This window comes from Podarcis erhardii, assembly GCF_964252035.2.
Source record: "Podarcis erhardii genome assembly, chromosome: W".
In the NCBI taxonomy this organism is placed as follows: Eukaryota; Metazoa; Chordata; class Lepidosauria; order Squamata; family Lacertidae; genus Podarcis; species Podarcis erhardii.
The window spans coordinates 4,567,237-4,591,316 of NC_138506.1; the positions used below are offsets into that span (position 1 = coordinate 4,567,237).

At 46.0% G+C, this 24,080-nt stretch overlaps 1 protein-coding gene across 1 annotated transcript; it reads right to left on the minus strand.

Annotated features, from left to right (window-relative positions):
- Positions 1–9,023: 9,023 nt before the first annotated feature.
- Positions 9,024–9,440, minus strand: LOC309333188 (uncharacterized protein; the record flags this gene model as incomplete). The annotated part of the gene is made up of 1 exon (XM_081846587.1): positions 9,024–9,440. The coding sequence occupies one exon, from the start codon at positions 9,438–9,440 to the stop codon at positions 9,024–9,026; it is 417 nt and encodes a 138-aa protein (XP_081702713.1).
- Positions 9,441–24,080: the final 14,640 nt, after the last annotated feature.

Here is a 24,080-nt window from a genome sequence, read left to right on the forward strand (position 1 = left end):
TTGGGATACTGCTGGGGAGATGGGGGCATCAGGCAGGCCCCCATCTGGCTCCAGCCACCGGCCAGCAGCCAGGCAATCTCCGGTACAGCATCAATCAGCGACACGAGCCTCAGATACGTTTAGAGACTTGGCACGCTCTTATCAGCAGAGTGAATAACTTCTCACAATGGAAGTGGCGGACAGAGACATGTGTAGGCATTATTTACAGGCATTTATTCAGCATAGTTCAGGAACAAAGGAAAAAACATGTCTGCTTCCCTTTGTGTCCAAGCACAACAGCAGTATAGCAAAAGCAATATACAAACGGAAGTTCCCAGCAAGCCTGTGCTGGAAATAAACAGGCATGTGACACACAACAATCATGCCTGTTCTTTTTAAGGTGGAATGGAACTATATCCCAACACTTACATCCCTAGCCTACAAGGGTCACAAAGTCTCTCCAAAAAAGATTAAGTATTGTCGGAAGGAAGTAAAATACCTTGGTCACATCCTGGGAGAGGGAACCCGAGCACTGACAACCGACAGAATGGAAGCCATATCGAAATTACCACTTCCAAAACAAAAAGACAACTTCGAGGCTTTATTGGGATGAGTGGGTTCTGCCGTACCTGGATCTCTAGATACGGGGAGTTTATCTGCCCACTCACTGCCATGACACATGAAGATGCTCCAGACCAACTTGTGTGGACAGCGGAGGCATTAGAGTGCTTTGAATCAATTAAACGGGAACTCAGGTCATCCCCCGCTCTATGACTCCCTGGCTACAGATTGCCTTTCCCCCTCTTTGTACATGGAAATAAGGGGGTGGCTTCGGGAGTCCTCACACAACCTTTCCAAGGGAGGAATATGTAGTGGCATACTACAGTCTCCAATTAGATACATCAGCTATGGGGAACGTAGGATGTCTCAGGGCAGTGGCTGCAGCTGTACTACTATTAGAAAAGGCACAAGAAATTGTACTAGGACATGACATGATTCTGAATGTTCCCCCTGTGGTAGCTACCCTCCTCAACATGCGTGGCTGCCAACGATTCACCATACAAAGATTGCATAGATACGAAGCCATACTCCTTGGGCCATCAAATGTGACAATTAAGAGAGTAAACTCTCTCAACCCTGCTACTCTGCTACCCCTCCCAGACAATGGGACACCACATCATGACTGCTCCCAAATAGTTAGGCATACCGAAAAACCACGGGAAGATCTAGACCATCTACCTCTAGAAAATCCAGATTTAATCATATATACCAATGGGAGCTCTAAGGTGGTAGAAGGGGAATGTAGGAGTGGGTATGCTGTGGTAACAGATTTTGACATTTTAGAAGCATGCCCCATCAACGGCCACTATAGCACACAGGCAGCAGAATTAATCGCTCTCATTTGAGCTTGTGAGCTGGGGACGGGACAACGGATTACATCTTCACAGACTCAAAATACTGTTTTGGGCTAGTGCATGCCACCGGACAAATCTGGCTCCAGAGAGGGTATTTGAAGGCAGCAGGCATGCACATTGCACATGCAACCTTGGTAGAGTGTTTAATGAACAGAAGTGATAGCCGTAGTTCATTGTAAGGCACACTGTGGGAGCCATGCAGTCACTGTAGTAGCTTGTAACGCTACGCAGTCCCTCACTGAGCTCAGTGATGCAGCAGTATAACCTTATATGGTGATGGGAGTGTAAAGCTATTACCAGGATGTAACATGAGACATTAGCACACGGCCATGCAGGCTGAGAGAGACAAAGGATAATAAAAAGTTACCGGGAAGAGGGAAGTCGAAGGAGCTGCCCCTCCATCCTGAAAATACTTGCTGCCTCTTTGTGTCTTTTTTCTACGCTATGCTAAGCACCATTTAATGACGGCTGGTCTTCCGTCAAGTGGTGCCCTCTCTGAGGCAAACTTAAAAGAAGAGGCAAACTTAAAAGAAAAGAGGCTAACTAAAGAAAACAGTGTGAGGCTGACTTCAAAGGAAACTGTGTGAGGCTTCTTGATCCAAGTTACGGATATCATCGACTCGCCATGCCCGGCAAGGGTTGCAAAGCGCTAATCATCTTAGGATCCCGGTGAGTCGATCCCTTTTATATTGATTTTAGAAAAATGGGCAGCCCTTTGTCTATTCCCCAACAGAAATTTTTAAAAGACTTAAAATTTCTCCTCTCCTCCAACAAATTGGAAGTTCCTGAGGGTGATCTGATACAGCTTATTCAGGCCATCGATGAGCATTGCCCCTGGTTTCCTGAAGATGGGACTTGGGAATTAAAACATTGGGATAAGATTGGAGCACATTTTCATGGACACCCCAGCATTGGTGTTCGCATTTTGAATGCATGGTGCAAGGTTCGTTATGCCATGGGCTCTTTATCACCAAAAAATATCTCCATGGCAGTATTGCCAACATCACCTCCGGCTTCTTTAATCCAGCCTGCCGTGTTGCCATCAGTTCCGGCACTTGCCTTGCCAGCACCACCAGACCTCAAGCCTCCGGACTATAGTTCCTCACCAGAGGATCCAATCCTGCAAAAATACCGTGGCCTGGCTGGCAATGATCCTACTCTCTCACCAACAGAACCAGCCACCCCTTTTCAACATGCAGTCCTTGCCTGTTCCTTATTTCAGGATACTGTGGTATTTCCTGTTATAGTGCCATCTGCTGGCGCTCCAGCAGGAACTCAAGCCCAACATCAACCTTTTGACTTTAAGATTTTGAAAGAGCTGCAGCAGTCAGTAAAGACCAATGGACTCCAAGCCCCATATACGCAAGCACTTTTGGAAGCCACATTAGCCCAGCTTTTGGTTCCAGATGACATAAGGCTTCTGGCCAGTACAATGTTACCGCCATCAGCAGGCGTATTGTTTGCCCACGAATGGGAAACTGCCTGCCGTGCCTATGCTCCGGCTTTATTACAACAAATCAGGGGGAATAATCCTAACGTTACCCTCGCAGACGTCCTAGACGCCATGATGGGGCGTGGTCCCTTTGTTCAGGCTTCAGTGCAAGCCACACTGTCGCAAATCTTATTGAGGGATACTGCCCTTGCTGCTAAACAAGCAATGAGAAAAGTCAAGGAACAAATACAGCCAATGGGAACTTTACAACCTGGCATGCCAAATCCAAATATGCTCCCACGAGAATATCAGTTGGCGGTGATTGATTTAAAGGACTGTTTCTTTTCTATCCCACTGGCCCCAGCAGACAGGGAATGGTTTGCTTTTACATTGCCAGTATATAACAATTCGCAGCCCACCCAGCGATATCAGTGGGTTGTCCTGCCTCAGGGCATGCGGAACTCCCCTACACTTTGTCAACATTTTGTGGGTGAAGCATTGAAACCTTTCTGCATGCGCCACCTAGAGGACAAGCCTTTGTGGGTTCCAGCTCGATGCATACGGCCATGGTGAGTCCCTTCAACCACGGAAGCACCTTCCTAACCATTTGCCTTGCCATCCTTTGTTGCACCGTTATACAAGGAAGAGAAGCAGACGACCCAGTCCAGTTGAAACCACCATATTTCACCTTATCAGCTGGCAAGCCGCAGCCGTCAGAATCCTACTCTGGCTGGCAGTATCCACGGCTCAGCCACTCTCGAACTAGAAGAACTGCGTTGTTGAATAAGACTTTTAGGGGAGAAAATTATCATAAGATTTGGAGGGATAATATTTTTGTACAAGATATGATTATGTTTATTGCATGCTTCTAGATGGTGGTTGTGTATGCACATGCCCCCTTTTGCCCGTCATTCAGGCATAATGCTTCATGGTGTGCCTATTAATGGATCCTTTCAATTTACAAATGTTATATCCCCTAACCAAACTTTTTGGCCTCCAGTACAATTGACCCTCCATGAGCCTGCCCCCATTTGTTTTCAAATTAAAGAGGGGAAAGAATCATGGGGCATATATCCAAACTGTCAATATACATTGAATTTCACTTTTAATAGCTCTTGTTCTCTTACAGGAACATACAGTGACCAATCTCAGTGCTATAGGAGCGATACCAGTGCATGGCTAAAAATTAGAAAAGAAACCTACCATGCAAATTGGAATCTGAATTCTTCTATCCCTGGTTTAGCAAATGCCACAGATGAGCAATTTCATATCAGTTCTTTATTTACTGCAGCCTTTAATTGGTCCCAACAGAGTAGTAATATCAGCTATTTACTCCAAAGAGAGTTATGGTTGCTTTGTGGCGGATCCATGGGCATGGTTATATTCTTGGCTTCCGGATGGAAGTTGACTTCGACATTTATTGATTTTAGTGATCATTATAGTAGTTATTTGCATTATTTTGTGTAGCTGTATACAATGTATTCCTTCTTTAATCTCTGTATGTACTGCATGGTTCTCCCTTCAGCGGCCTGCTTCCGGCCTCACAAGAGTCGCTATCGCGCTCGGTATAACCGTATTGGTAATGAAATATATGACTCTGATTAATAAAATAAAGAAAGAGGGCATGTGGGAGCCATGCAGTCACTGTAGTAGCTTGTAACGCTACGCAGTCCCTCACTGAGCTCAGTGATGCAGCAGTATAAACTTATATGGTGATGGGAGTGTAAAGCTATTACCAGGATGTAACGTGAGACATTAGCACACGGCCATGCAGGCTGAGAGAGACAAAGGATAATAAAAAGTTACCGGGAAGAGGGAAGTCGAAGGAGCTACCCCTCCATCCTGAAAATACTTGCTGCCTCTTTGTGTCTTTTTTCTACGCTATGCTAAGCACCATTTAATGACGGCTGGTCTTCTGTCAGCACACACCAAAGGGAAAGATCCAATATCGAAGGGGAACCATTTTGCTGATCAGACAGCGCAGAAAGCTGCTCTAATGCCCCTACTACCGGATAATGAATTTCAAGGGGAACAATTCCCTGCTGATGTAGATTTTGAGCAGATGTATCAAACTGCTGGTATGCACTGTTGGTATGCACCTGGACTAGCCCTAGCCACAAAGGCTGCTGTTAAAAACTGTCACATCTGCCGCCCTAAAAGAAAAGAGGGAACATTTTATCACGTGTGGTGGGAATGTAAAAAGGTGAAATGGTTCTGGGAGATGATATATAATGAGTTGAAAAAAATGTTGAAATATACATTTCTAAAGAAACCAGAAGCATTTCTATTGGGCATTGTGGGGAGTGACATAAATAGAAAGGAATGTAAGCTCTTTTTATATGCAATAACAGCAGCAAGAATATTATTGGCCCAAAAATGGAAGAAAGAAGAATTACCGACGATTGAAGAATGGAGAATGAAGTTAATGGACTATGCAGAACTAGATAAACTAACAGAAAGGATTCAAAACCGGCGGGACCAGAAATTCACGGAAGACTGGAGTAAATTTACGGACTACTTGAAAAGTATTTGTGAAGATCAGACAAGGTTTGTAGGTTTGCAAGACGTTTTTGTGAGGAGTATTATTGGAAGTATTGCAAAAATGGAGAAGGGGAAGGATGATTTGTTAAGAGATGTAAAGGCAATATAAAGTTAAGAAAGTGGTTAAAAAAGGTGGATCATCAGAGGTGCTGATGGAAGTCTAAAAAGATTGTATAAGTGATAAGTTTTGTGGTACATTTTATAATTTATATGTTAAAATTAATAAAAAATATTATTTTTTTTAAAAAAACTGTCACATCTGCCAAACCTTCAACCCAAAGCACATGGCTAGAAACCCACCAGGAGCTTGGATAAGTTGAATATAGATAAACAAAAAGAATTAAATTTTTAAAAGCAATAAGAATATGTTTAAGAGGTTAGGTAAGAACTTGCTGAATTAATTATTGGAACTGTGATGTAAGAGGAGGGGGTGGGGGGAAGTCAATGAAAGTGGGTAAAGAAAATTAGGGTATGAAATTGTATCTGTGTGTTTTTGTCTTTGTGTGTGTGTCTGTTGTTATAAAATGTAAAAACCCAATAAAAATTATTAAAAAAAAAAAAAAGAAAGAAACCCACCAGGAGCTAGACCATGGGCCTTCATTCCCTTTGAAAGCTTGCAAGTAGATTTTATAGATTTACCCCTTGCCAAGGCTACAAGCGTGTCTTGGTCGTCATTGACCAGTTATCTGGGTGGGTTGAGTGTTTCCCATGTCGCCATGCTACTGCACAAGTTGTGGCAAAAGCCTTGTTGCATGAAATCATACCACGCTTTGGGACACCAAGACATATAAACAGTGACAGAGGATCCCATTTTACCTCAGATGTTGTTCAAAAAATAGCCACGGCGCTGGGGATTAAATGGAAATTATATACCCCATACCACCCGCCTTCCTCTGGCCAGGTTGAAAGGGTCAACCAACAACTCAAAGCACAACTAGGAAAACTCTGCAAATCCGCCGGAATGAAATGGGTAAATGCTCTCCCTCTAGTACTGCACAATATATGGGGATGCCCCAGGGGCAGGCTGAACCTTTCCCCTTATGAACTGCTGTTTGGGAGACCACCTCCAGTATACCACACTCAATTCCCCCCTTCGGAACTAGAGGTAGGGGAATCTGAATTAACCCAATATGTAATCCAGCTCCAGAAGCAATTGATTACGCTCCATAGGTATGCAGCTGGAAGCCAAAACATACCCTTGGACGAGAATATCCACTCTTTCCATCCAGGAGACTGGGTACTGACGAAGACCTATCACAAGGTGCCGCTACAACCCACATGGGAGGGACCCTATCAGGTATTACTGACTACCCCCACTTCTCTTAGGGTAGCAGAAAAGTCTTCTTGGCTTCATCACACACATTGTAAAGCTGCACGTCCACCTGCTGACGTGTCTGACGCCGACGATACCCCAGTGGTGTACGCCACCCCAGCACAGCCCAGGGACGACGACAGTGACTTTGAGGATGCCCAACAGAATGGACCAGTTCGGGGCATGGATTGGGCCCAACAGACCAGACCAGTTCTGGGCGCGGATCAGGCCCAACAGACCGGACTGGATACACCTCCAACTACAACTCACTGGACATCCAAAATACTTCCTGGCTCGGACGTCCAGAGGAGACCTCCAATCTGCCTACGATTCCGGAAAGCGACTCGCTTTGACAGCTCGCCACTTTGGCAACTTGTCGCTTTGACAGCTGTAATGGCTTGGCTCTCCCACAGAAGTGAAACACTGATAGTAATTATCTCAGGTTTATTGCTCAAACACAAAAATCACACTGGAGCTCCTTCACTTCGTGTCTGACTCCAAGTTCACAGTTGCCGAGTCTAAACTCAGCCCCTTCCTCTTCCTCCAACAGGGGAAAAAGCCCTTTCACTTTCGCTCTTTTTCCCTCCTCTCACTGACCTTTTGGTGCCTTCGAGTTTTTGGGCTGGCTATTCCTGGCCTCCATCCCTCTGTTTCTGAGCTCAAACTGCTAGTTTGTGTATCTCTGCTCTAGCCACCCTTTCCTTGTCCACTATGCTCAGGGATCAGGTTACTGTAGCCATCTGCTGCCTGCTATCTGTTCTCTGTCAGGCAGCTAGGCTGTCCCTCCTCCTTCCCACATTCCAGTGTTCTTATCTCTCTTTATCTGGCCTCATTCCCAGCCTCTGTCAGCTCCGGAACGAAGCTGACACCACCCCCTCCTCTAAGCCCCCCCTCCTCTTCCTCGGCTTCTCTGCCTGTCTCAGAGGGCTCTCTCTGCTCTGGTGCCCACCATGTGCCACTCTCCTCAGCTTCTTCTTTGCTAAGGTCGTCTTCTTCCTTCCACCCTCTGGGCTTGGGCTTGTGGGGAACCTACGGTGGAACTGCCGCTGCAAGTCTGGGGCATGTAAATCATACCCAGGAGTTTTCTTCAGGTCCATAATCTTTCCATGACACGAAATACTGTAACTGTCTTCTACACAGTCTCAAGTCTAAAATCTGTTGGATCTCAAACTCCTCCTGATCTTCCACCATGACTGGGGGAGGAGGTGCCTGTTTAGGTTCCTGGTAGGGATGTGCAGGAACGTATGGTGACAGGAGAGGCCTGTGAAATACTGGATGTATTTTCATCGAGGCAGGCAATCTCAGTTTGAACGCTACAGGGTTTACCTGTTCTACCACTTCAAATGGCCCCAACCGCCTTGCCTCTAACTTCTTGCACCTCCCCTTTGTTGGTAAGTCCTTGGCCAACAACCACACCTTGTCCCCCACCTTGATCTCTTCTCCCTGCTGTCTACGTTCATCAGCATTCCTCTTATACACGTTTTTAGCTGCGTCCAGCTTTTCTCTCAGTAGTTCATGTAACACCTGCATCTCCCCTACGAACTGTTCTGCCGCTGGCACCAACAAGGTGTCCTCTGGTTCTGGAAACGCCCTCGGATGTCGTCCATAGTTGGCCAAAAACGGTGTTTGTTGGGTAGATGCGTGTACCGTGTTGTTGTACGCGAATTCTGCTAGTCCCAATTTGTCCACCCAGTCCTCTTGCTGGTAGTTCACGTAACAATGAAGGTATTGCTGCAATGTGGCATTGGTCCTCTCTGACTCTCCGTTGGTTTGAGGGTGTCTCACTGATGTCAGACACACTTCGACTTCCAAAAGCTGCATCAACTTCCTCTAAAACTGTGAGGTAAATTCTGTTCCTCTGTCTGAAATCACTGGCGTCGGCAGCCCGTGCAGTTTGAACACATGGTCTACAAACATCTGTGCTGTTTCCTGTGCTGACGGCAGCTTTGGGCATGGCACGAAGTGTGCCATTTTCGTGAACAAGTCCACCACGACCCAGATCACTGTCTGCTTTCGAGAAGACGACAAGTCTGTGATAAAATCCATCTCAATCGCCTCCCAAGGTCCTTGCAGAGTCGGAAGCGGTTGCAGAAGTCCCGCTGGTGCTGCTCTAGGTGTTTTTGCTCATTGGCAAGTGTCACATGCACCGACATACTCCTGGGCCTCTTCTCTCATCCTGGGCCACCAAAACCGTCTCCTTAGTTGATCTACAGTCTTGTACTGCCCAAAGTGACCCACAGTCAGGTTGTCGTGGCACTGCTGCATGACTCGTGCCCGCAAGTCCCCTTCTGGCACGTAGAGCACCTCACCCTTAAACAAGAGGCCTTCCCTTTCAGTGAATCCTTCAGAGCCGTTCATCCATCTCCACTACCATCGGTCTGTATGGATTTATGTGGTGCAGGTACTCCTCCGCGGCGAATATCTCTTTGAGCCTCTCAAACGCACACTGCGCCTCCTCCATCCAGACGAACGGCTTCTTGCCCCTCAAGCAGTCAGTGAGGGGTGTGGTGAGTTGCGAGTAGTTAGGCACAAACTTCCTGTAGTAGTTGGTGAAGCCCAGGAACCTCTGCAAGTCCTTCTTCGTCTTAAGCTTCTGCCATTCCAACACCGCCTTCACCTTTGCCGGATCCATATGCACCCCACCAGGAGACACGCGATACCCCAAAAATTCCACTTCTGTCATGTGGAACTGGCACTTCTCCAACTTGGCATAGAGTCTATGTGTCCTCAGCCGTTGCAACACCTCCCTTACATGTCGCATGTGCTCTTCAGGACTTTCTGGTATATCAAAAGGTCATCGAGGTAAGATAGCACATTCCTGTCTAGCAAGTCTGCCAAAACATGATTGATGAAGGCCTGGAAGGTGGCTGTGCCTGATTGCAACCCAAACGGCATCACTAGGTACTCAAAGGTCCCATATCTTGTATTAAAGGCCGTCTTCCACTCGTTGCCTTCCCTCACACGTATCAGATTGCAGGCCCCCCTCAGGTCCAACTTGGTAAAAAATTTCGCTGATCTCAGCCTCTCCAGCAGATCCCCAACACGTGGCAAGGGGTATCGGCTGGGAATCATGAGCTTGTTGGTCTTCCTATAGTCTACAATGAGCCTTTTTTCCAGGGTGTCCTTCTTGCTTACAAAGAAAACTGGGGCTCCCCCTGGTGCCTTCGTTGGTCAGATAAAACCCCTTGCCAAATTCTTCTACAAGAACTCCCTCAGCTTGGCTAGCTCCGTCTCTGACATGGAATAGAGGCGACTGGTGGGTATCTGGGCCCCTGGCACTAAGTCTATTTTGCAGTCATAAGGGCGGTGTGGGGGTAACTGGTCTGTCTCCTTCTCGCAGAACACGTCTCTGAAGGCCTTATACTGCCGGGGTATGGAACTCTCTTCTCCCGTGAGTTTCCCTCCTACCTCCGCCCCCTTTGCTCCCACCTCTCTAGGTACTTCTTTTTTAAAAAAAAAATAATAATATTTATTCAGAATTTTAAAGGTTACAAAAAGCAAGAAGAGAAAAAAGAAAAAGAAAAAAGACACAGAAAAAAATACAATCATTTAAAAAAAAGATAAAAAAGAACAAATCAAACCTTTACATATTTTTCTTTCTTTAACTTATTTCCTTGACCTCCTCACACCTCCCGTTTTTGTATTCTAATTCAAATTGTTAATTCAGCAAATCCTTCCAACCTTGTTTTTATCTTAATTAGTTGGTTTTAAAATACTGTAATTTTACATTCTCTCTTTCATCAATTCATTTTTACTTAATCCTTTATGTCATTTCTGCCAAAACCACATAATTTTCTTTTTCAAACATCTAACAAAGTCCTTAATTTTACAATGTTTTTAAAGACCACTTTTACTTTATCCAATCTTAACTCTCGTCCAAGCCTAAATATCTGTACTTGTTCTTAAGACGTTTCCTTAAGGTAAAAAAAAGATTCCATTCCACAAATTTCCCAACTCTCATTAAAAAAAACAAAACAAAAAAAAAAATATGTTTTATACACTTTGAGTTCCCAATTTCCATTCCACCAGATCCCCTCCCCGGTTTCGGTCCCCAGCATAAGTCCATCAATCTCATAAAGCCATCAACCCGGAGATCTTAAATCCGAGGCTCTTAAATCTCTTTCATGTCCCCTCTGCCAGTCTTTTTGATAGTCTTTAGTATTAAAAGCCAGATCTCGGGGAAGCTCCAACCCAACAGCATCCACATTCCTTCCTGCCAAACCTCCTTGGTTGAAAATAGGGCCTATAAAATATTCCAAATCTTGTTTCACACTCCTTTCAAATCCAAAGGTCCCCAAAACTCCAACCTCCACCTGGGTCAAATTTGTAATCCAAACCAAACCAAAATGTTTATTCGGCTTTACGCCCATCATGACACACAGCACAACAAAACAAAACAAATAAAATATAACAGCGGACTCGTACAAGCCACAAGCAATACAACACAGTTCACAACTCACAAGGACAGACATTAGCCATTCACAAGAAAAGCTCAAGATTAAGACTAAGATTCTGGCACCACACCAAAATCAACATCTGCTGTCAACACAGAAAACCCTTACAACTATCAATAATCAGCCAACATTCCATTCCGTCTCTTGTACGAGAGGACGGCTGTTAGGAATTTAGCAACCTGTAGGGTAATATAAGGATCCACATCTTGAAGAACCCAGGCAAGCTGTAGGTCTACTGGTTTGTCAGCCATAGGCTGGATTATGGGGTTTAGTATACTAGCACGGGCTGAACTGTACAAGGGGCAGATAAACATAACATGATGTAGAGATTCAGATGTTTTCATTTCACAAGCACACATTGAAGGGACTTGGCCCTTAGTGAATCTATGTCTCAGCACATTTGTTGGAAAGACATTGAACCTAGCTCTAATGAAGGCATATTGGTGTGACGCAGCCATAAGCGATGTTAAGTAGGACGGAGCGCGGTAGATAGGGGTTATGCCGAAATTTAACGGCGAGCAGGCTCCACCACCAGCTACGAAATTTTGGTATAGCTCCGCATCATCCAGCCTTTGATTTATACACCTTTTTGCCACATTTAGATCCAGTTTGAGCAATTCAGTGGGCGAGATCTCATAGGACAGCAATTTGGCATGGATTTTTCTTGACCACAAATTTGTGAAGTTATCTCGCCACATGCATTGAATGAGATAGTGGTTCGGGAGTTTATGCCATAGAGATATCCAATAAATCAAAACTCTCCTCCATATAACTAACTCCACTGAGGGGATCTTCATTTCTAAGCGAATAGCCGCATTACTTACGCATGTTGGTAATTTTAAAAGTCGGCGTAAGAATTGGCTTTGAAGTGACTCTAAAGGTGAGAGGTTTGCAAAGGCAGCCCATAAAGGTGCAGCATAGGCCATTGTGGCCATCACTTTGATGCTATATACTTTCAAGGCCGCAGGGATGAATAAGGCCCCCTCAGAGTAGAAAAAACGAAGGAGGGAGTGTGAAAGGGCTTTTGTCTTGTTTTGAAGATATTCAATGTGCGCTTTCCACCCTAAATTATATTGAAAATAAATTCCTAAATATTTGAATTTGTGTACTTGTTCGATTTTCGTGCCCTCCAGTTTCCATGAATAAAGTTTGCGACTCCTTGAAAATATCAGTACTTTGGACTTGGTGTGGTTGATAGACAGATGATTAGAATGGCAATATGTCGCAAAAATCTTTAGTGCCCTCCTTAAGCCCACTCTGGAGTAAGAGAGTAGTACCGCATCATCTGCGTAAAGAAGTAAAGGACAACGGTACTCTGCTATACGTGGGGAATGGATAAATTTTTGTGAGACGGCTAATGGGTTCCTCATATCACTGATAAATAAGTTAAAAAGAAGTGGCGCTAAAATACAACCCTGGCGTACACCCTTATTTATTGGCACTGGGTTAGTCAGGTCTCCAGCAGGGGATAATCTCACCCTGGCCACGGACCCGGCATGGAGTTGGGAGATAAGCCACAGGAGCCTTCTATCTATTCCCCAACTGGCAAGTTTATCCCATAGTAATTTCCTCGGAATACTATCAAACGCAGCTTTCAAATCTATGAAAGCTGCGCAAAGTTGGCCCCGTCGAGGTGTCGAGTATTTCCGGGCTAAGTGATAAAGAATAATTGCCTGGTCTGTTGTGGATCGGTTTAATCTAAATCCAGCTTGCTCATGTCCAATCAGGTCCGCCTCAACTGACCACTTCATCAACCTTGCCAGCAAAAAACGGGCATATATTTTCCCAATGGACGATAGCAGACTGATATTCCGATAATTCCCTGGGTCACCGGGAGGGCCTTTTTTATAGATAGGAATTATAATGGCCTCCTTCCACATTCCTGGAATTAAGCCCGTGGCATTTATTGCGTCGAACGTTTTAGCTAAAATCCCTGCCCACCATGCAGAATGAAGCTTTATAGCCTCAACAGGGACCAAATCTGGCCCAGGGGCCTTACCAGTTTTCAACTCAGCTATCAATTCTAGGATTTCAGCAGGGTCGGTATTGGGCCAGACGGGAAGGGGATTAGAGGGTCTCCAATGAGTGGCCGGAGCTTCTGCCACTGAGAAATATTTTCTCAGGAACTGCTCCCATATAGGGGCCGGGATCACCGTTAAGGGATATTTCGTGTTTCTTCCCTTTATTAAGGACCAAAATTTCCGGGAGTTATGAGATTTTGAGGCAGAAATTATAGTCTGCCAACGATTTAAATGCCATTCCCGTTTGGCCGATTTCTGGGCCTGCTTGTATGCTTTTTTAGCCAGGGAGTAAGATGGAGGTAAGGCCGGAGCGCCGGAAAGTTTATAGTCATTATATATTGTATGTAGGTGGAGTCTGGCTAGTTTGCAAGCAGAGTTGAACCAAGGGGCGCCAAATTTAATAATCGTTTTTAACTCCATAGGTAGGAGAAGTAAAAAGGCGAGTTAAAACTTCTATCAAGCAAGAAAAAAAAGTTCATACAGGTAATAGGATCACGCGGGACTATTCCTACGTCCAGCTGATCACCAGGAAACTTTTCTCTGATAAAATCCATATATCTATGAGCAAGGGCAGGGGACCATCTAGTCTCCTTTATTTTAGTGGACGACTCCACAGTCACCGGGATTGGGTGGGAGCGGTCGAGCAACTGCCAGTCAACACATAACTTGGTTGTCAGGGGAAGATGGTCACTAAATTGGGCATTATCAATTTTAAAAGAGGTGACTTCCAAAAATAAATCCCGGGAAACCAAACCATAGTCGAGAACACTGTTTGATTTTAACCCCAGGTGGGTGAACTCTCCTGGTATGTCTGGAGGACATCTGCCATTTAATATAATTAAATTAAGGCGTAGAGTCATCTGATAAAGCATCACTCCCGCCTTGTTGACTTTTACATCCTTTGATATTCTAGTGGGGGTGTATGCTAGATCGTAAGTTTGAGCACCAGGGTCAATCCACCACTTAGACTTTTTAAGGGCCTCCCAATTTGAGGCTATCCGAGCGTTAAAATCGCCTCCAGTAATGGAGGGGACATTGGGATATTTAAGAGAACAAGAAAGTAAAAAATCCTCTAGGGCTTCCCATCTAGAAGTAAGATCAGCTGCTAACCCTCCCAGAGGGAAATAGACATTTGTAACCAATAAAGAGAAGTTACCACCAGAGATCAGTCCGGTAATAGCATAAGGCGGAAATGCATGCACTAGTGAAGGGCGGCCACCATTCGTTGACGGGCTAGCAGGCAGACATATAAACTCAAAACCATTTAACTCAATTTCCTCCTCCACCCAAGTTTCTTGTAATAGTATGATAAGAAAGGAATTAATATATTTTTGGAATTCTGGATCTAATTTTTTACTTTTCCATCCAGCAATGTTCCAACTTAATATTGAAGGCTGGGGTTTCCCCGTTCCTCCAATTGACTGTCATTCGGGAAATTGGCTCAACTTTAATACGGGAAGAGGGGAGCCAATAAAAAAAATCAGTTATCTTCCTCTGATGAAAAACCTCTCGTAAAGGCTGAGTGGGATTTAGAAGGTCATCTGACTGTTGAGCTTGGCCACTCGAGCTACTAAGAGTAGGACCTTGAACAGGGGTGGACCCCTTTTCCAAAAGAGATTGGTGGGCCACCCGAGGTGGACCAGCTATCTCGTAGGAAGTTTGGTCTCTCTGTAGCCTGCTACTGGTCTTTTGGGCTACATGATTTATGTGGCCTGTTGGGTCTTCAGTCAGTTCCATCACAGGTCTTGCTGTTGAATCCATAATACTCCGCAAAGAGGGATGAGGCTGGGCGAGAGAGCTATTTGGGAAGGTTGGCAAAGGCACCTCTTCTCTTGATTGGTCAATGCTATAAGAAGGTTCCAGATCTGGCATCGATGAATGTGTAGAAGGGGATTTTTCCTGTTGTGTGCTGCTTTCTTCAGGTATGTTTTTCGATGGACGGTCATGTAAGTCTATTAAGAGCGCAGAGGATTGTTCTGCTTGGAGGGAAGGACTGGTAGTTGCTACTTGGGGTTGTATCTTCTCCTCCATTGCCGACATACATTTAGCATTAGATATTGAGAGATCCATATGATCTGGTTCTTCTAGAGAGTCATATTCGCTGTGCGTGAGTATTCTGGTGCTGAGCTTCCTAGTAAGTTGGGTTTTAAGCGATTCCAGTCTTTTAATAATTTTTGTTCCACCACTGGTAAATCTGCAAAGGAGGCAATGAGTTCGATCTCTTCTGGAGGTGTCAGGCCACTTTCCGGATGGTCATTGTTCTTTGCTAGGGGAGTGGAGGCCACATAGCTCTTCTCCTGGGGTAGAACACCCACTCCGGTGTCCACTGGTGGGTCGGGTTTAGCAGATTTTGAGCCCTCTTTGGTTATTGCCTCCAACAATAGGGGTTTAGGCGTAGGATCTATAAAGGCTCTCGGTGCTATCCCACAGCGAAACAAAAATGCTTTGTTGCGTAATATGATAGTGGGAATTTTTGTGGATTGAAATGCAAGCAGGACTCTCTGGGATTTATGATGATGGACAAGAGGGAGGACTGCGCAGAGGTCAATTTGTGTTGCCTCCATATTTAAAAGCACCTTTAGGAGATCCTTGGCACCCCCCAGAGTTCTCCATCTTGGGTCCCCATTTTGTATAGTTAGGCACACTTTCCTTGGTGTTAAGATCAAGGATTGATGTCCTAATTGAAGGTTAAGGTTGTATTTAAATTTGTCAGTACGTTTGTTATTTAAGGACAAACTCCTCGTCCCCTTCCTCTCTTCAAGGGACTTAACATCGGCTGACGCTGGGGAAGTGGTAACTAGCTTTTGTTGGAGGCTGTGCAGCTGGGACGAAAGATCATCTAGTCTTTGAATATACAGTGCAAGGTTTTGATTATTAAATGGGACTGTTCAAATGTCATATGATTGATCGTGCCAAGGACCAGTTCCTCCTTCTGAGGAGAGACTACACTCTTACTGTTGGCCACATCGCTTGTTGTTTGTGGAATTATTCGCTCTTCGTCTTTAAGTGCTGACGCGCAATCAATCAGTGGGTTGAAACGGTTTTGCGTTTCTACCATGTAGGAACAATCCAGTAAATTACTCCCTTCTTTAAAGTGACATGGTTCGACCCTTGTTTGCTTTGATCTCGGAAAGGGAACGGGGACTATCTCCTCGGGATCTCTAAGACGTTTCCCATATCCCATGGTTCAGATATCGAGAAGAGGGGGGATAGTATTTCAACATCAACTCAGGTTGTAAATATTTCCTTCTAGCCTACCAGTACTTGCAATGGGGGTATATTACGCTGCCTGTTCATATGAAAGTCGGCGTCTTCACCCTCACCCTCACGGCCGGCAATTTAGGTCAATTTAGATCTACAAGGAGACTACCGGTAAGCAACACAGACCATTCCTTTGAAGTCCTTCTCCCACCAGGACTCAGGGAATTGCAGCTCTGTACTCCACGAAAGTTTTTTCTCTCACCGGGTTCTCCTTGTTGCTCCCAAACTTCGGTTTATGCTCCAGATTTCTTTAACTTGAGAGCGAGGTGCTTTCTCTGCAAGCCTGGGGCTTCACTATTCGAAGGTAGAAAGTGGCTTCGCTCTCAAGTTAAAGAAATCTGGAGCATAAACCAAAAGTTGCTTCGCTCGACCCACTGCTCCGCCCCGCCGTTCTCCAGTAAGACAATAAAACAATAAACTAAAAACAGAGAGAAGCGAGGAGGTAGTAAAACAGCTGGTAAGACGTTAAAACTGAGAGTTTAAAACCAGGAAGTGGCTAAAAAATACTTAAAAGCTACTTAAAACTACTTAAAAGCTTAACTAAAAGCAGAGGAGCCTGACTAGGCTGCTGTCTCCGTCGCCATCTTGATCTCCTCATAAGGTGATCTCTCCATCTTTCATTTTCTAATTCAGGCCGGGCTTCCATCTTCAAAAATTTGCTTCTCCTTATTGCCATCATGTCAGGCTTCAAATTGTAATTCACCATTTGCATCTGTAGAGTTACGGCTCCCCCTTTCTTCGGTTCAATCACAGCATAATTCTCCTTCAGTTCCTGTGCTGAGTTCTTATCAAGTTCTTTAGTAGTGCTCACTCTTGTTCCCAAAGTTGTAACATTAGTAGTCAAAACATTTATCTGGCCTTGCAGCTTTCCCAAGAGAAAGAATGTCCTGTTCAGTTCAAGCTCAATTTCCTTCCCGAGCGCCATTCTTATCCAAGGTCAGAAAACAGTTTCTCAGCTGGTCCTTAAAACAATGTCCCAAAACTCCCTCTAGAGGGATTTAAGTTCCTTTTCACTCCTTTCAGCACAGACCCAAAAGTCCCATACGTTAAATTGTAACAGTCCTTCCTTCGTTTTAAACATAAGCTCGTAACAAAGATAGACAATAGAAACAAAGTCCTCTTTTGTATCTTGACAGCTAGCTTGACAGCTGTCAAATTGATCTATTCATCATCAACGGGCTCTCACGGACCACTCCCGGGTCCAGGGGGGTGGCACATCAAATCCCAAATTTTGTTCTTCTCCTGCAGGCTCCCCTGCTTCCAAAAAAAAAAAAATTCTGATAGTTTCAATCAGTAGAATTAAGATCCTTTACATTAAACTCTCCATGACCTTAGTTGACAGGTTCTTTGCTTTAGTTTATTTACAGAAAGGGGAGGCGAACTTCCTGTTTGGACCTTCCCTGATTGGTACCGAATTTAAAGATATTTTAAGAGTCCAATTTCCGTTCTACTCATGGGTTGTTGTTTGAAATCCAATTGTCCACAGGAAAAAGTCAGCGCTCTCCAGCAATGGCTGTGCGGCTTCACTCCGTAAAAATAGCAGTCAATTCGAAACACCGCGCTACTCACCCCACGTCACTTCGGAACCCCGAATCCCATGTTCCCAGGCTTCCTCCGCCTGGGATTTTTCGCGGAGCGGGTTCCTCTGAGTCAGAGGAATTCCACCATTGCCGATGGCACTAACCCGGAAGTCTCCTCTCTAGGTACTTCAAGCCTCAAGCAGTTCGCTTGGCAAAAGGCTGACGCGAACGTTAAGGAGCGTTGACCCCAGGCCACAACAGGATCGTGTTTCATGAGCCACGTCATTCCTAGGACTGTGAGGTGTGTCACTAACTTAGTGATATGGAACCTCATTGTCTCCTTGTGCCCCACCACCTCCACCCCTAACGGTTGGGTGGCCCTTTCGAGCCTTCGCGTTTTGGGGCTGGCTATTCCCGGCCTCCCTCCCTCCTAGGTTCGGAATTTCGTACTGGACGCTTGCACAGTGCAATGCCAGATTAGGACCTGGAAATAAGAATTTGGAAAGGAACAAACAATCTGGTCATCCTCAACATGAGTCACCATGAAGGAGGTGCAGCTTTGTTTGATGAGTTTGACAGAGGAAATTGAGGAAGAGGGGAACAAAGAGCTCTTGTGACCCTCTCTGGGCAGGCTCCGATGGATCGGGTCGAGGAGCTGAACAAGCGCCCTTGCGTTCTCACGTTCACGGGTCATCCTCAACAACAGTCGCCATGAAGGAGGTGCAGCTGCACTTGGGAGATATAGTATGTTGAGGTGGAGAGGGAGAGAAAGAAAGTCGAGCCCCACAACCCTTTCTGGGCAGACTCCGACGGATCGTGTTGGGGAGCTAACATAAAAGAAAGGAAAGAATTTTCTTTTTCAGTTGCCGCGGAGACACCCCCCCCCCTGCGCTCGTCACAGTGCACTGCTTTCAACCATACTCATGTTCTAGGAACATCCCTTGAGAATCCTGGGATCCTTAGTTGGCCGGCTTGCCCTTGCCCTTGCTCTTCCTGGTTGTGTCTCCTGGTAACGGTTGATTACCGCTGTGATGGCCTGGGGCTCAGTGCCAGAGGAGTCTCAGTCCGCACTGGATCCTTTGCCTCAGGCGGCATCTGAACCTAGTCTGGGGCCTGATTCTGAAGAGCCCCAGTCTGCACAGGTTCCCTGCAACAAACACCAGCTATGCCGAGTCAGGGGCCTGAGCCTGCCCTGGCTCCAGATGCAGGGATTACCTCGTTGCCTTCAGCAGGGCAATCACTTAAAGCTGCTCCACTACCAGTTGGGTCAGGAGAGGCTGAGGCGGCCTCTGGGTCTAGTAACCCACCGACATCTCCCGAGGTGCAGAAACTGAGGTCTGAGAGAAGGAGAGACCTGAGTACTCACAGGAGGAGTGCTTGCCTTTGGGCGAGACAGGGAGGTGAGTAACTGGGGGATCAGGACCAGCCGTTACCCCGACAGAGATAAAAGGCTGCTGGACCCCACCCCAGGTTGCGGGAGCAACGTTGCTGTTTGCCAGAACCTGTCTGTGATCCTGTGCCTGACCTTGCCTGGTTTCCTGCCTTGGCCCTGCCGGACTGACTCCTCATGGAAACCTTGGATTCGGGACTGGACCTGGACTGTGTTACTTGAGTTACTCCTGGACCCAGCACAGTTTGCACCCACCAAACCTGCACTCCCCCCCCCCCTCCTGGGGGTGCGTTTGGGCAAATTTGGAAGCCATGGCTGACCCGGTGGCTGCGCTGGCGGCATTGGCCCATGACAACCAAACCATGGCCAGTACCATCCAGCAGTTAAGTGATGCTTTCACGGCGTTACAACAGCCTTTGGACACCCTGCTGGGTCCTGGTGCCGACGCTCTGGCTACCAGCAAGTACCCAGCGGTTCTGCCGGAGAAATTTAATGGAACCCCGGCAAACTTCCCTATGTTTCTCGCCCAGGCCAAGCTGTAAATCCAGGGGTGTGCCCGGAACTTCCCCGACGACCGCACCAAGGTACATTTTCTGATCAGCCTGCTGAAGGACCGGACGGCCAGATGGGCTCTGCCACTGCTCCAGCAAGACTCACCCCTGTTGACAGACTATACCAGGTTCTGCAATCACCTGGAGGCGGCATTCGCCAACCCTCAGAAGGTGAGACAAGGCAAGTCCACAGTGGCCGCTTATGCCACGGAGTTTCGGCTGTTGGCTCAGAACCTGACTTGGAACGACTCCGCACGCCAGGACCAGTTTCTCGAGGGGCTCTCGGATGAGATACTGGACCAAATGCCCAGCCACACTGGACACCCTCATCCAATGGAGCATGCAGATAGATGACCATCTGGAGGATCATCGCCAGGCCTGTAACCGCGGGCACCCCGTGCTCCCAGCTCCAGCCATCCCCTGCGGGTCCACGGCAGCGGCTGAGTCGAAGGAGGAGCCAATGCAGCTTGGGGCGGCACGGCTGCGCCTCTCTCACACAGAAAAGACTCGTCGTTGGGAGGGGAACTTGTGCCTCTACTGTCCAGAAAAGCGCTTGCCGCAGGGAAATCGACGACCCCAGTAGCTGAAGGCCCAAGCTACTGGGGAACCCAAGCACTGCCTAGTGGGCCTACACCGGTTGAACTTTGCCATCTCATGGTACCAGTGCGTATTTACCCCCCGGGCAGCCCTTGAATCATCACCCATACCCTGGTGGACTCGGGAGCATGCCTGGAGCCTCATCAAAGACTCAGGTCGTTAATCAACGTCGGAGGACTCGGCCGGAGGATGAGCCTCATCAGCTCGGTCATAGCGGAGATTCCAACATTTTTGGTTTTGAGCCCAGAAGAATGGAATGCAGCTTATCTTCTCTGCGTGTCAAGAAGATTGATGGGAGGTATGTGCTCATTGCCCCGGGAAGCCTGCCAGTCCCCAATTAATTGGCAATAAGGGTGGACTTTGAAATTTTAGCCAAAAGCACTTACTGGCTGCGGCAGGAGAATGCAAAAGCCTCATGCAGTGTGCCTTTTGAAACGCAGCTGCTGGGAAACAGACTGAGCCTGCTTTAAAGACACAGACATGGCCAATCCAAAAGTACAGGAGTCTCTTCAAAATGCCAAGGGGCTACCAAAGCTCTCAAAAGGGAATTATCAGGAGTAGGTGCAGTATGCAGAAGCCCTGCTAAGAAAAGAGGGTCTGTTTAATATGATAACAGATGCCTCCCCAGCTCCAGTGACCCAATAGTGGGAGCCTAAGGATTCCAAAGCAAGGGGAACTCTGACGCTTATTGTGTCCCCTGAAAAGTTATGTCTTTTGCGCGACAAAGGGTCAGCCAAATTGATGTGGGACAGTCTCCAAGAGTCACATTTAAGAACAGAGGCTGGAGCTTCTTTGTTCTTTTATGCCAAGTTGCATGATATGGCACTTGCTGAAGGAGCAGATGTACGTGCTCACCTCATGGAAATGCAGAATCTCAGGCATGAGTTGCAACAGCGTGGAATCAACTTTCCAGAGGTGATTCTACATTCTTTGGGTTCAAGTTGGGAAGCGATTGCCAGCCAACTTGCTCTTTTGCCTACTGCTCAGCTTATGATAGCGCATGTCACTGCTGTGGTGTTAAATGAAGTGGATCGGCATAGTGCTAGCTGCATCACTAAGGGGGAGTCCTCACAGACATCATGCCAGAATGCAGTGCAACCACTAGATGGCGCCAAAGCTTTGAAGGCAGTGAAATGCTGCTCGTGTGGACGTCTAGGCCACGTGAAAAGGGATTGCAAACATCCCAAAGCAAGAGAGCAGCACAGTGAAAGCTCAACACGTGGAAAAGGCAAATGCAAAGGTCAGAAGTTCAGGACAACGCAACACAAGGCTATGGTCTCACGCTACACTCCAAAGGTCCAGAAGACGTCATCGTTGACTCAGGAGAGACCCGGCAAGTCTGCAAAAACAAAACCTGTTTGTGTCTTTTACTCTGCAGGAAGGTGCGATTCATCAAGCGGATGACCACACAATATCCAGTCAAGGCTATGGAACGGTTGTTCTTCACAACTTGGATGCCTCAATACGTAACGTTCTTTTTGTTCCAGATGCTGCACACAACCGAGTGTCTTGCAGCTGACTGAACAAGACAGACGTTTCCTTCAAGAAAAGGAAGTGCACCATCACCAAGAAAGATTATTTTGTATTGCATGCTGATTATGTTGATCATTTGTTTGCATTATGATGATTCTGTTGATGTTGTGCAGGATGAAACTTGTTGTATTGCAGATACTAACAAGGTTTTGCATGCAGGATGTAGTCATGATTTTCACAGGAAACTTGGTCATTTAAACTTTGAGGCAGTTTCCAAAATGTCTGCCTTGGTTGAAGGTATTACTATTAAACCCTGCAGGTACCACATGAAGTGCAAGGCATGCGCAGCAGACAAGGTCAAAATGGCTGCAAAAGGTAAGGTATCTAGTAGACAAGCTACAGAACCATATCAGGTAGTGCATGCTCATCTCGTTGGTCCACTAGCACCCTCTTTGGGTGGAGCCAGGTACTTCATGGTTCTCATTGACTCATTTTCCAGATATATTCATTTGTTCAATCTCTAGCAGAAATCAGAAGTGTTTCCTAGGTTCAAGAAATTTTGTGTTTGGTTGAATAATGTGCATGATAAACAGCTGAAATGTTTATTTACTGATTGAGGGGGAGAATTCACTTCTCAGCAGTTTGAAGCTTTTCTGACTGAGAAAGGAATTCAACATGACCTTTCAAGTCCACAGTCTCCTTGGATGGATGGACTTTGTGAAAGGGCAAGCCAAACATTGCTTCAAGGCTTGAAAACTTTACCACATGATGCCGATCTTCCAGAGAGTTATTGGGCAGAAGCGCTCAGCTGTTTTGTTTATACTTATAATCGCAGAATGTAATCACTGCTTGGTTGTATCCCCTATGAAAAGATGTTTGGCAAGAAACCATTCATCAAGCACATGAGAATTTTTGGATCTGACATGTGGGTTCACACACCACAAAGCTCCAAGTTAGGCAAATGTGGTTTGCATGGTATCTTTCTAGGATATCAGAAAGGTTCTTACAGAGTAATGATGACAGACACTAATACAGTTAGACTTACTAGAAGTGTTGAGTACAATGCCAAGTGGGGGGAGAATGTGGGAATTTTCCAATGTTATCCTGATGACAGTGAGGAGTCTGAGGATAAACAACAGCAAAAGCCCACACCCACTGATGAAGGTTCTGATTCTGAATCTGAAACTGACTCAGGTGGTTCAGAGGATTTCAAGAGTGGTAATGCCTCTCTGCGACCCTCTGAAGGCTCTGATCAAGAATTGGAGGAACCACTATTCACTATAGGCCACTTTTCTCATAAGAAAGAAGAGGAAAGCGCTGAAGACTTACGTCTAATTCGCAGGTCTGAAAGAGCCACAAAAGGTAAACTTCCAAAGAGATTTGCTGATGAATTTGCTAAAGCAGCTAAAGCTGTAATTGCTGTTAATAGCTCCAAGAAGGTATTTGAACCTTCAAGCTTCCAAGACATCCAGGCTTTGGACTCGAAGGATGCTGAGCCATGGTTAACTGCCTTGAAGGTTGAGCTTGATTCCTTAGAGAGGAACAAAACATGGGAGCTAGTTTCAACAGTTCCAGGGATGAAACTGCTTGACATCAAATGGGTCTTCAAAGCAAAGACAGACCAAAATGGCAAGGTAGTCAGACACAGACACAAAGCCAGACTGGTTGGCAGAGGTTTTTCACAGGTACCAGGAGAAGACTATCACGAGACCTACTCACCCACCATGAGATATGAGAGCATTAGGCTTATGCTCAAACTTGCTGCAGAAGAGAATCTACACGTTTCTCATCACGATGTGAATACAGCATTTTTCTACGGAACCTTAGGTGAATCACTTTACATGCTTCCACCTGATGGCGTGCAGGTGAAACAGGGATTTGTTTGTTCTCTGAAGAAGTCCCTATATGGTCTCAAGCAAAGTGCACGATGCTGGCACTCTAAACTCACTGAAGTGTTGTTTTCTCTGGGTTTTCAACAAGGTAAAGCTGATCCATGTGTATTTGTCAAAGAAAAAGGGCAAAAGAAGCTGTATTGCTTATTTTATGTTGATGATATTCTTTCTTTTGGAAGGATGTCAAAATGTACAATAGCACCCTAGCTCAGCTGAAGGAGCACTTTGACATGAAAGATCTT